Raw genomic sequence first — 10314 nt, 5'->3', positions numbered from 1 at the left:
GCTGGGACGAGCGGGGCGCGGGCGGGGCCCCAGAACAGGTCGCCTGTCCCTGTAATCCCCCAGGCCTCTGAGGAGCTGCTGCGCGAACACTACGCCGAGTTGCGCGAGCGCCCCTTCTACGGCCGCCTGGTCAAGTATATGGGCTCCGGGCCTGTGGTGGCCATGGTGAGTGCCCGGCGGGTGGGCGACCTCGGGAACCCCTACCCACACCCCAGCCCTGATGCCTCCCACCCGCGCAGGTGTGGCAGGGGCTGGACGTCGTGCGCACCTCCCGGGCTCTCATCGGTGCAACGAACCCGGCTGACGCTCTTCCTGGTACCATCCGAGGGGACTTCTGCGTCGAGGTTGGCAAGTAAGGCTGGCCCAGGGGACTGTCCCAGCCAGGTCCCACCTCCCCAACTCGGGCCCTCATAGGTCCCTGTCCTAACTCTCCTTATTGCGGCTGTCTGCGCAGGAACATGATCCATGGCAGTGACTCAGTGGAGAGTGCCCGCCGTGAGATCGCGCTCTGGTTCCGCGAGGAGGAACTACTGTGCTGGGAGGACAGCGCTGAGCACTGGTTGTACGAGTAGCTGCCTAGCTGTCAGGCAGACTTACATTTCAGAGGGCTGTGGCAACTCTGCATCCTTCAGGCCTGGGTGTGGCCAGACTCTGGGTCCCATGTCAGGCCTTGGAACATCCTTTCAGTGGCAGGGACCGTGGTACTCTGCAAGACCTCCCTCAGGGAGGGTAGGTGCACTGGGCCTTCTTGCCGAAGGTGCCACCACACACAGCAGTTGTGTAAACATACCAGAGCAGCAGCCCTGGCACTGATCCAACATTTCTTTTTTAATAAACTGAAGAAATCTTTGTTGTATTGGTTGAGGCCCAGAAACAGAGGTAGTACCACGTTAAGACGTTTATTACATACAGAGCAGATATGTGGGTTCACTTGCAGGACCAAAGCCTGAGGAGAGTCATCACTGGGCCCCTTCCTCGAGCTGTGCCCACCCAGCTAACCCCCAAGTCACTTCACGATCCTGTGGGAACAGACAAGGGACCTGACATCTTACATCACAGTGGAGGTGGCAGGGTGGTGGGAAGCCTGCAGCTGCACATAGCTGCAGTTCAGGGTGGCCAACTGGGCTCACGGGACAGTTCCCCGAGGTCTGTGCTTCTCTGGTGGGAGAGGGTAGGCAGAGGGGCTGGGCTGCCCTGCTCAGGGCCTCAGGGAGCAAGAGAAGACCCGGGCTTAGGAAGGTGGGGAACAGGCCCACCCACCCAGGGAGGGCAGTCCAGGGTGGTGCCTCCCTGCCTCCCCTAATGCCTAGAGCCTGGCTGGAGGTGACTTCTGTTCTCAGCCCTCTTGGGCCTTTGCTTAGCAGCCTCGTTCACCAGTTGCTCTAGAAGGCCACAGCAGGCCACCCTAGGCACTTAGCATGTCTGGGAGTTGGGCTCCTTGAAGCCCTGTGCAGGAGGCAGGCCCAGGAGCACACCATCCTCCATCAACCTGAGGCTGAGCCTGTGTCCTAGGACTGACCCCAGGGGAGGCCAGGGGCCTCCCCTTCATCCTGAGGCCTGGGCCTGCCCTGGCAGCCTGAGAAATTCCACCCTAGGGACTACTGGAAGGGGCAGGACTCCAGGGTCCTGCTCCTCCAACGTGAGTCTTCTGCCTAGGTAAAGCCTGGGGGGGCACAGGTCAGTGAGGGGCTCCCACACTGGGGATAATCGTGGTCTTTGCTCAAGCAGCTGCCTCAGGGTGCCTGGCCCGTGCTCTCATGCCAGATCCCTGGGCAGGGGGAAGCCAGGAGCAGGGGCTGGGGGAAAAAAGCCTGGAAAGAGGGGAAGCCCCAAAGGCTAGCTGGGGTCCAGGCACCTGGGCAGCCTGAGCCCCACCTCCCTGGGCAAATGCTAGTCACTGCCACAGTTCCCTCAGGCAGAACAAGGGCCTGGGAGACAGGGTGATCCCCCCACCCCCAACCTTGGCAGCATGCAAAGGAGGTGGGCTCAGGGTGGGAAGACTCAGGCATCACCTGCAGCAGCTGCCTACCTCGGATCCCACCTCATTCTGGCCCTGAGGTACCCTGGAAGTTGAGGACTTTGGGCTGGACACCAGCCAGGAGCCACTGGCGAAAGGGCGTCCCTGAGAGGGTATTCCTCTCAGGTGGGAAATGCCACCCACATGGCTGCACTCCTGCCAGCTGGGGGGCCGGGCCTCAGGTGAAAGCTGCAGGTTGAGAGGTTAGAAGAGGGGCGGATGGCGCCTGGCTGCCGCTTGGGACAGTGGGCAGACAGGTGGGCAGGGGTCCTATGTACATGTTGGCATCAGGCAGGGTGGGATGATGGCAGTGGCCTCACTCGGGGGTGTAGGACACCTGCCACACAATGATGTGGCTGCGCTCCGCCTTGGACAACACGGGCTTCACCTGGCTCACATCCCCGCTGCCTTCTTCTGTCTCGTCATCTTCTCCATCTCCTGGAGGATAGGCAGCAACTGTGAGGGTCAGGCTTTTGCTGGCCAGCACTAGGCCTGCCTCCTAGCCGCTGCCTACTCACCAATGCGGAAGTCGATGTAGCCTTCCCCACCACTCAGCACCAGCACATTCTTCAGCTTCCGGCTCTCAGCATCTGATGTGGGGGCAGCTGGCCCAGGGCTCTCAGATGGGCTGTCCAGCACACTCCCATTGAGGGTGGCTAGCACATTCCCTGTTGTGGGGCAGAGGGACCTCAGGACAACAGCCTCTTGAATGGAAGCCCCAGCTACACACACTTAAGAGGGGTGTGGGTGATGCAGGGACAAACTCAGCCCAGCCCTCACCTGGCACTGAGACAAAGAATTTGACAGCATCACGGTGCCCATGGAAGCAGAGCTGTGCCTGGGCCATGGAGCAGTAGGGGATGAAGCTGCTGGCTGACTTGTCACTGCTGTCATCACCGTACACATGGATGACGCCCCCTGGGCGGGCTCCCTCCCCAGATGTGGGGGATGTCTTGTTGGCTAGAGATAGAGAGGGCCCTGGATGGGGTGCTAAGCTTGCAGGTTGGGAGCCCCAGCTTTCCAGCAGGCAAGGGGCGGGCAGGAAAGTGCTTGCCCTGGGCCCTCAACCACAGCAGGCAGGAGCTCTGGACTCACCTCGGAGCCCCAAGAGCTGGCCTCGGTGCAGGACCACAGCTGGGTAGGGCAGAGCACAAAGGGGGAGGTGGTCAGGGGAGACTGCATTTGGCTTCAGCCAGGCCAGCTGGTATCTTGAGTGGCCTTGTGGAGCCAACCCACCCAGCCATCAGCATCTTTGTAGATATCCCTGTGGGGTCACTCACTCTCAGTCAGGGGGATGGAGATGACAACTCCATTGCCAGTGCCCACCCAGAGGCGGTTGCCTGCAATGAGCAGAGCCGTGATGCGCACAAAGGAGAAGCCCAGCTTGCCAGTGCCTGAAGTGGGAGTGGGACAAGCCAATCAGTGTAGCCGGGACTAGGACCCCAGGCACACACACCTCCTGCCCGGCACAGCCCCTCACCCAGCATCTTGCTGACATAGGGCTCGATGTCCACATCTTGCAGGTGCTGGTGGGTGTGGGCATGGTAGAGCCGCAGGGTAGAGTCCAGGCGGATGGATACCCACACCCCATCGCCAATCCACGCCAGCTGCCGCACCTGGCTCTCCCGCCTTGGGTGAGCGTCAAATGACTTCTGTGGGATAGCAGCCCATGAACAAGTAGGTAAAAGGAAGGATGGGGAGGAGAACCCTGAACCTGCTATAGCCCACTCTAACCTCTAGTCTGGAGCCTGCTTGGCTCCCAAGGATCCAGGCTCTCATGAGGAGCCTGAGCCTGGGGATGGCACAGGGAAGGGCTATAGGGCCCACACAAGTGTCTCCCAGGCTTCTGCTTCAAGGGTGGACAGCAGAAGTCAGGCTCCAAATAGGTTGGCATTTACAGGGTGGCTGCCCCTCACTTGCCCATGACCTTGAACACATGAGTAACTTGTCTGAGTCTGTGTTCTCATTTGACCTCATAAAGCTCCCATGATGGCAAAAGTGATTCCAGCAGAATCCCCTTCCTCTCCCAGAGCCCCAGGCTACCAGCCAGCACTTGCCTCAATCTGCATCGTCTTGGGCTGGATGACATGTATTTTGTTCTTATAGCCACACCAGACACGGTCGTACACGACGGCCATGCAGCGGATGGAATGGTGTGGGTGGCCCAAATCCATCAGGTGGTAGTTGCTCAGGTCCCACTGGCCATCTGGAGAGCACCCAGGACACCTGCTCAGGCCTGGCTGGGGCCCACCTCTGCTCTTGGGCCAGAGCTGGAGATCCCCTTGCCAGGTTGAAGATGGGTCCTGGAGAACCTAGAGAGCTCCCTGGGCCAGTCTTGGTAAGGCCACCAGCTGCCGCCCACCTGCCCAGTGCCATTAGGCCTTACCTTCTCCACGGTGAAAGATGGCCAGAGTCCCATCTGCCAGTGCCACCAGCACACGGCCTTTGACATGCCTGAAGGGGGAAGGTGGTAAGACAGGCTCAAGCTGTGACAGAGGGTGGCAGGCCAGGCCACCTTAGCAACCCCTCCCAATGCCTAGCCCTTGGCTGGGGGTCACCTACACCAAGCTCAGCACTGAATCCTTCAGCTTGATTGAATGCAGGCACTTCTTCCAGTCGGCCACCGCAGAGTGCACATATAGCCTGCGGGAGGGTGTTGGGATGGGCAGGGGCTCACCCAGGGGCTTTCCCCCCACCTGCCCCAGGGCCCTGCCTACCAGCCATTCTGGGCTCCTAGCCACATGGTGGGTGCAGCACTGCTGCCTGCTCCTGCCAGGTCTCCACTGGGCTCTGGCTCGGGCTGTACACCACTGCTGTCAGGATCTGGCCCATTCTCACTGTGGGAGAGGTTGTCCAGGGTAGCCCCATGACCCTGTATCCCATGCCCTGCCCACCTCTGCCAGGCACTCCTCTGCACCCCTCTCTGCTCCAGCCTGTGAGCCCACCTGCCAGGCTGGGTGCTAGAGGGTGGGGCGGGGGCCGGGTCAGTGAAGACATGTTCTGTGAGTGGCCCAGGCCGCACTGCAGCTGCCTCTGGCTCGCTAGGCCCAGGGTCTGGCACCTCTGTGGCCTCCGTGGCCTCTTCTGTGGACTGGGATGGGTTGACCTTCCCATTAGCGACGGCAGCCACTTCCCCTGTGGGAGGAGAGGTGAACGTGGACAAGACAGGGATGTAGGAATGAGGGGACAGAGAAAATTCCACCCAAGACTCACCTTGCTCCTTATCCAACACTGGGGTGTCCTCTCGGGAGGAGCAGTTGCTACGTGGCACATTGCAGCGTGTGGCACAGCCTACCAGGGTGATGCCAGCCAGCACGCCATCAGTGCTGGGGTCCTCTGGGTTCACGTCGCTGTCAAGGAACATCTCCCCTGGTGGGTAGTCATTGTCGCTGGCCGCTGGGAGGAGGAGCACATTACTTAGGGCCACACCCAGATCCTACACCCTGGTGGGGGCCAGTCTTTGGCTCTCCCCCAGAGAGGACCTACTCTCCACACTTGGCACCATATGGCTGGCAAGAGCTTCAGTTCACTCTGTGGGCTGGGCCCTGGCTGAGGTAGAACTGAGTACTAAGACTCTGGTCCTGGGAGAAAACTGGGACTCCCATGACAGACTCTCAATAACTCTAAGAAGTCAGCGCTATTTCAGCAGATAGCCTGCAGTTTCATACCACAGACCTCCCAAGTCCAGACCAGAGACCCGTTGTTACCCCATTCCTGCATGCAAGGCTGGGTCTGGGCCTAGAGCAGTGGTTCTCAACCTTCCTAATGCCTCCTAATGCTGCGACCCTTTAATACAGTTCCTGATTTTGTGGTGACCCCCAACCATAAAATTATTTTCGTTGCTACTTCATAACTGTAATTTTGCTACTGTTATAAATCGTATTGTAAATATCTGATATGCAGGATGTATTTTCATTGTTACCAAGGGGTCATGACCCACAAGTTGAGAACTGCTGGCCTAGAGAGTCACCATATGACTTCCCAAGCCAGTAACACTAAGCCCCTCCCCACCAAACCCCAGCTCTTGGACTGACAGTGGAATTTGGGGACAACTGGAGGTTTTGCTGAAGAAACAGCAAGAAACATTTCAACCTGTGGCCTGCACTGTGACCTACCTATTGCCTCTGACCAGGAAAGTGTAACAAACTGAGTCAGCAATTAGACAGTGGAATGAAGAGGCCAGCAAGCTTCCTCCTGGACATCAGGTATACTGCCTCACTTCACTGGGCACAGCCAACTCCCACTGTCTGCTCACATGCTCCTGTGTCCATAGGATGCCACAGAAGGTGGGTGCTACGTGGCAGGCCTCTTTATTTCATGTCCTAACTGTTCCTTTGTGAGAAGGAACAGCCAACCTTCCCTGAGACACCCTTACGGTGCAGGGGCCAGGCTCACCAGGGATGCTGGAAATGCATAGGACATGGGCGTTGCAGACTGTAAACTGGTCCACAACAGTTCCTGGCTGGTTGGCATCGATGATCACCACCTTGCTGGTGGTCAGGGTGCTGGTGAGGATCCACACCCGGCTAGAGGTGGCATCTGTTTCAGGAAGCTCCTTTGCCTGTTACAGAGCACAGGATCAAGGCAGCAGCAGCAGCATTGCGGGGGGGGTGTGTGTCCCACAATATCTTGGGATCTAGTCTCAACTATGGCCTTAGAGGCACAGCTGTCTTCCCTGTGGCCAGGAAACTTTATCTAAATTGCTCACATATATGGTCTCACTCTGCAGAGGAAGACCATGAGCTCCCAGAGGTTGTCACTGACCCCAAATCAAGCAAGGACTCCAACTGGGAAGCATGTTCTGCCTCCTCTGTGTTCAGCCCCTTCCCAGCCTGCTTCTCTGCAGGCAGTGAGATGTGCTCCTTGCACACAAAGCCACAGCCCTGATGTCTGCTGTGCCCAGGCCCCTCAGTAACCCTTGCCAACTGAGAGGGTGTGCACAGTGCCAGGGCTCCAAGGCCAGGACTGCCAGCTGCCATGGGGGCCCAGGAACTCCTGCCTCCTCCACCTAGTCTCAGAGAACTGTCCAGCTGTCCTGTCTCTGTCACTCCTAACTAGACTCTAGCTGAGCTGTCCAGAGACCAAGAGCAGGAGAGGGCTACAGGGATCAACTAGGCCAGTCACCCTGACCTTCTTCTTCTCGGGAGACGTGTGGTTGCTCTTGGGCTCATCATCCACTTCCCGGTCACAGGTCAGAGGGTCACGACCTGGCATGGGCTTGACCCCATTCCCAGGGTCATCCTCAAGAGGCTTCCACCCGCTCAGGTTGACGCCTGCGGCACACCATAGCTGCAAGGACAGGGCCATGGGGTCAAGAGTTCTTTCCTCTGCTGACTGACTAGAGTGAGATGAGGCCTCCTCGGGCTTCCCAAACCTGCCCCAGTCACCTTCATGGTTGGGTCCTTCTCCACCAGGGGCCGACAGTACACGGGGACAGGCACGTTCTTCATCCTTGTGTCCTCCTGGGCCCCACTAGGACTCAGCTGCAAAAAGCAGGAGGGCACTGAGAGTGAGGCCTGGCCTGCTACTCCTTCCTCAGAAACCTGGGGCCTGATGTGCCTACCAGCTCTGGCTATAGAGCTAGCCCAGGCAGGAAGGACCTGGCCCTCCAAGTCCTCTGTAGGGGGGCTGTGAGTGCTACAGTGCTCCTTCTACCCCCCCTGCCCCCCCCCAGCTTTAGACTGCCTGCCCAGGAGGCTGCTTAGGGAGCCAACAACCTGAGGGGCTGCTTTAGTCTGGCCCACCCGCCTCACGCACCTGCTTGTACTTGGCCGGCAGACTCCAGCCACAGGCCTGTAGCCGCCCATCATCGTTGCGCACGTGCTCACGCACCTGGCGGTACTGCTCACGCTTCTGCTCTCGTCTGGCAGAGGATGTGCAGTCGCTGGGTGGAGGGAACAAGTGATATGTGGGCGGCGCCTGTGGCTCAAAGGAGTATGCCAGCCTCATATGCCAGAGATGGCGGGTTCAAACCCAGCCTCAGCCAAAAACCGCAATCCCCCCCCCAAAACAAGTAACATATTTGTCCAAGGTCGAGGCCCACAGGCCTGCCCCATCAGATGGTGGGGTGGTGGGGGGGGTACTCCAGAGGAGGCTGTGACAGGGAGGCCTGCCTAGGCCTGTCCTCGCCTTTTCTGGGCATCAGGCATCTACGTGATGGAAAGGTGGCTTTCTCCAGTACCAGGTGTGGCCCTGGGCTCAGTGGCCACATCTACCACCAGCCTGACTGTGAGCCCATTGTGTTGTCATGATCATCAATGGCTCAAAAGCCCAGGCCAAGGCTCGGCGCCTGTGGCTCAAGTGGCTAAGGCGCCGGCCACATACACCTAAGGTGGCGGGTTCGAATCCAGCCCAGGCCTGCCAAACAACAATGACGGCTGCAACCAAAAAATAGCCAGGTGTTGTGGTGGGCGCCTGTGGTCCCAGCTACCTGGGAAGCTGAGGCAGGAGACTCACTTGAGCTCAGGAGTTGGAGGTTGCTGTGAGCTCGGATGCCACAGCACTCTACCCAGGGGGACAGCTTGAGGCTCTGTCTCAAAAAAAAAAAAAAAAAAAAGCCCAGACCAAGATGCTCAGTGATTCTGTGTGGGACATGGGCCCAAAAGGCTGTAGCAGTGTGTGCATGCAGAGGTCATGAACCCTGACACCTTGACCAGCATCCTGAGAAGTGAGGCCAACTCTGTAAGTCCTAAGAGGAGGGCCCCTGGACACATCCGTCCCTCCCCTTACAGTTGAGAAGACAGGCTGTGTGACACTCACTCCTCAGGGAAGAACTCCAGAGGTCGGCTGCCTGCTGAGATCTGGCACATGGCATGGCTGCGGCGCTGGCTAAAGCCCGCCGTGGTGGGCGACTTATAGTGGATGTTCACTGAGGGGTAGGACCGCTTGGCTGGAGGGGGGCTAGAGGAGGAGCTGAAGAGGCGGCTGAAGCTGCCGGGGCACAGGGATGTGAGGGGCAGCAGTGGATGGGGAAGCTTCCCCATCTCCCCCAGCATCTGCCCCCACACCCTCTTGGGCATGCCCAACTCACAATTGCCAGATGGTGGACTTCTTCTTCTCTTGGACAGATGGGTGCTCTCGGGATGCTCTATAGGGAAAGGCCAGAGGAAGATCACTGAGCCCCTGCAGATTCCCACCAGGGAGGCTCCAGCACCCTCAGCCTTCCCAGGAGAGAGGAAGTGTGATGACAGTGACCACAGCTCATGTATGGAGGCAGCAGTCTCCCGGGACCAGGCTCACCTGATCATCTCAGTCCACCGCACAGCTTCCTGCAGCTCCATCAGCCGTTCCTTGTACTGGTTCCGCTCCATGAGCACACGGGCCATCTCCACCCGTGTGAAGCGGCGGCGCTGGGCCATGGGAATTTTGTCCTGCAGAGGAAGGGGCACCAGGGCTCAGCCTCCAAGAGCCAGGCACAGTCCCTGCAGCTTCCTCACAGGTGCTTGCCCCCTGGGTGGAGGGGCGTGGCTCCAGCTATGAGGATTTCCCACACACCTTTGGGATTGTGGGGATTGACTTTTTCTACAACTCTCTGGACACTCTGGACAAGCCCAGATGCCAGTGGGAGCAGGCCTAGGAAAACTGACAAGAAGGGAAGGTCTAGCCAGCAAAACTTGAGGTTTCTGCAGACTTGTATGAATTTGCCCATCTGCTTTCCATAGCCGAGCCCTGGGCTCCAGTGGGACTGGGCAGAGCCCAACAGGGAGCTGCTGGGGAGCCAGGGCACCCCTGGAGAGTGGGCAGATGGGAGTCTCCCCACACGACCAACTACCTGGTATCCTGCATTCTCAGGTACATTTCCCACCACATGCCTGGAGCAAGGGAGCCCAGGCCTAGGATGAAGAGCCCAGGTATAGGCCTGGCAGCTCCTTCTGACACAACGTGGGAGGGGACTGGGGGTTATAATTCACCTTCAGCTTTCTCTCCTGGAGTATTTGGAGGTGGGGGGCTGTACATGATGGGCTGAGACACATGACTTCACTTTAACCTCACCATGACCCCAAGTGACTGAGCTAAGCAGTGGAAGGTCCGAAGCTGGTGTGACCCAGTGAGATGGGTGCCAGCTGCCTCATCACCCCCGTAAGATGGATGCCGGCGGCCTCACAGCATCCTCACACCACCCCCCAGGTTGGAGGAAGGGGAAAAAGAGGTAAATGAAATGATGCCAAGTATCATTATTCTTAAATCTGTCTGGATTGGGCCAGAACAGGACATTAAGAAGGGATGGGCCAAGAAACTATCATCGCGGGAGTTAATGAGCTAAGTGCTGTGACAAATTGTTTTTTTTTTTTTTTTTT

The 10314-nt window shown here is 58.4% G+C and overlaps 2 protein-coding genes across 4 annotated transcripts in view; one reads left to right on the top strand and one right to left on the bottom strand.

Moving 5' to 3' along the window:
- The window catches only part of NME3 (NME/NM23 nucleoside diphosphate kinase 3), a 1618-nt gene extending 769 nt beyond the window's left edge, over positions 1-849 (top strand). The window contains exons 3-5 of the mRNA XM_003790778.3: positions 32-165; positions 240-352; positions 455-849. Coding sequence (XP_003790826.1) covers positions 32-165; positions 240-352; positions 455-572 — 365 coding nt within the window. The 3' untranslated portion in view covers positions 573-849. The remainder of the gene's footprint in view (positions 1-31; positions 166-239; positions 353-454) is intronic.
- A 59-nt stretch (positions 850-908) lies between these two features.
- The window catches only part of MAPK8IP3 (mitogen-activated protein kinase 8 interacting protein 3), a 56636-nt gene continuing 47230 nt past the window's right edge, over positions 909-10314 (bottom strand). For 2 of the 3 annotated variants that reach the window (XM_023513841.1, XM_023513840.1), the window contains exons 14-32: positions 9257-9387; positions 9048-9104; positions 8777-8947; positions 7775-7901; positions 7405-7500; positions 7148-7306; positions 6413-6578; positions 5231-5413; positions 4963-5152; positions 4735-4854; positions 4580-4660; positions 4404-4471; positions 4075-4223; positions 3498-3669; positions 3298-3411; positions 3113-3151; positions 2798-2977; positions 2536-2685; positions 909-2455 (exon numbers count right to left, since the gene is read on the bottom strand). In XM_023513841.1, the coding sequence (XP_023369609.1) occupies positions 2334-2455; positions 2536-2685; positions 2798-2977; positions 3113-3151; positions 3298-3411; positions 3498-3669; positions 4075-4223; positions 4404-4471; positions 4580-4660; positions 4735-4854; positions 4963-5152; positions 5231-5413; positions 6413-6578; positions 7148-7306; positions 7405-7500; positions 7775-7901; positions 8777-8947; positions 9048-9104; positions 9257-9387 (2475 nt within the window). In that variant the 3' untranslated portion in view covers positions 909-2333. The remainder of the gene's footprint in view (positions 2456-2535; positions 2686-2797; positions 2978-3112; positions 3152-3297; positions 3412-3497; positions 3670-4074; positions 4224-4403; positions 4472-4579; positions 4661-4734; positions 4855-4962; positions 5153-5230; positions 5414-6412; positions 6579-7147; positions 7307-7404; positions 7501-7774; positions 7902-8776; positions 8948-9047; positions 9105-9256; positions 9388-10314) is intronic. The other variant, XM_012805825.2, reaches the window with a different exon arrangement.

The sequence above is a fragment of the Otolemur garnettii genome, unplaced genomic scaffold (genome assembly GCF_000181295.1).
Source record: "Otolemur garnettii isolate 467f Iridium unplaced genomic scaffold, OtoGar3 scaffold00044, whole genome shotgun sequence".
Lineage (NCBI taxonomy): Eukaryota > Metazoa > Chordata > Mammalia > Primates > Galagidae > Otolemur > Otolemur garnettii.
This window is presented reverse-complemented; position numbering and strand designations above follow the sequence as displayed.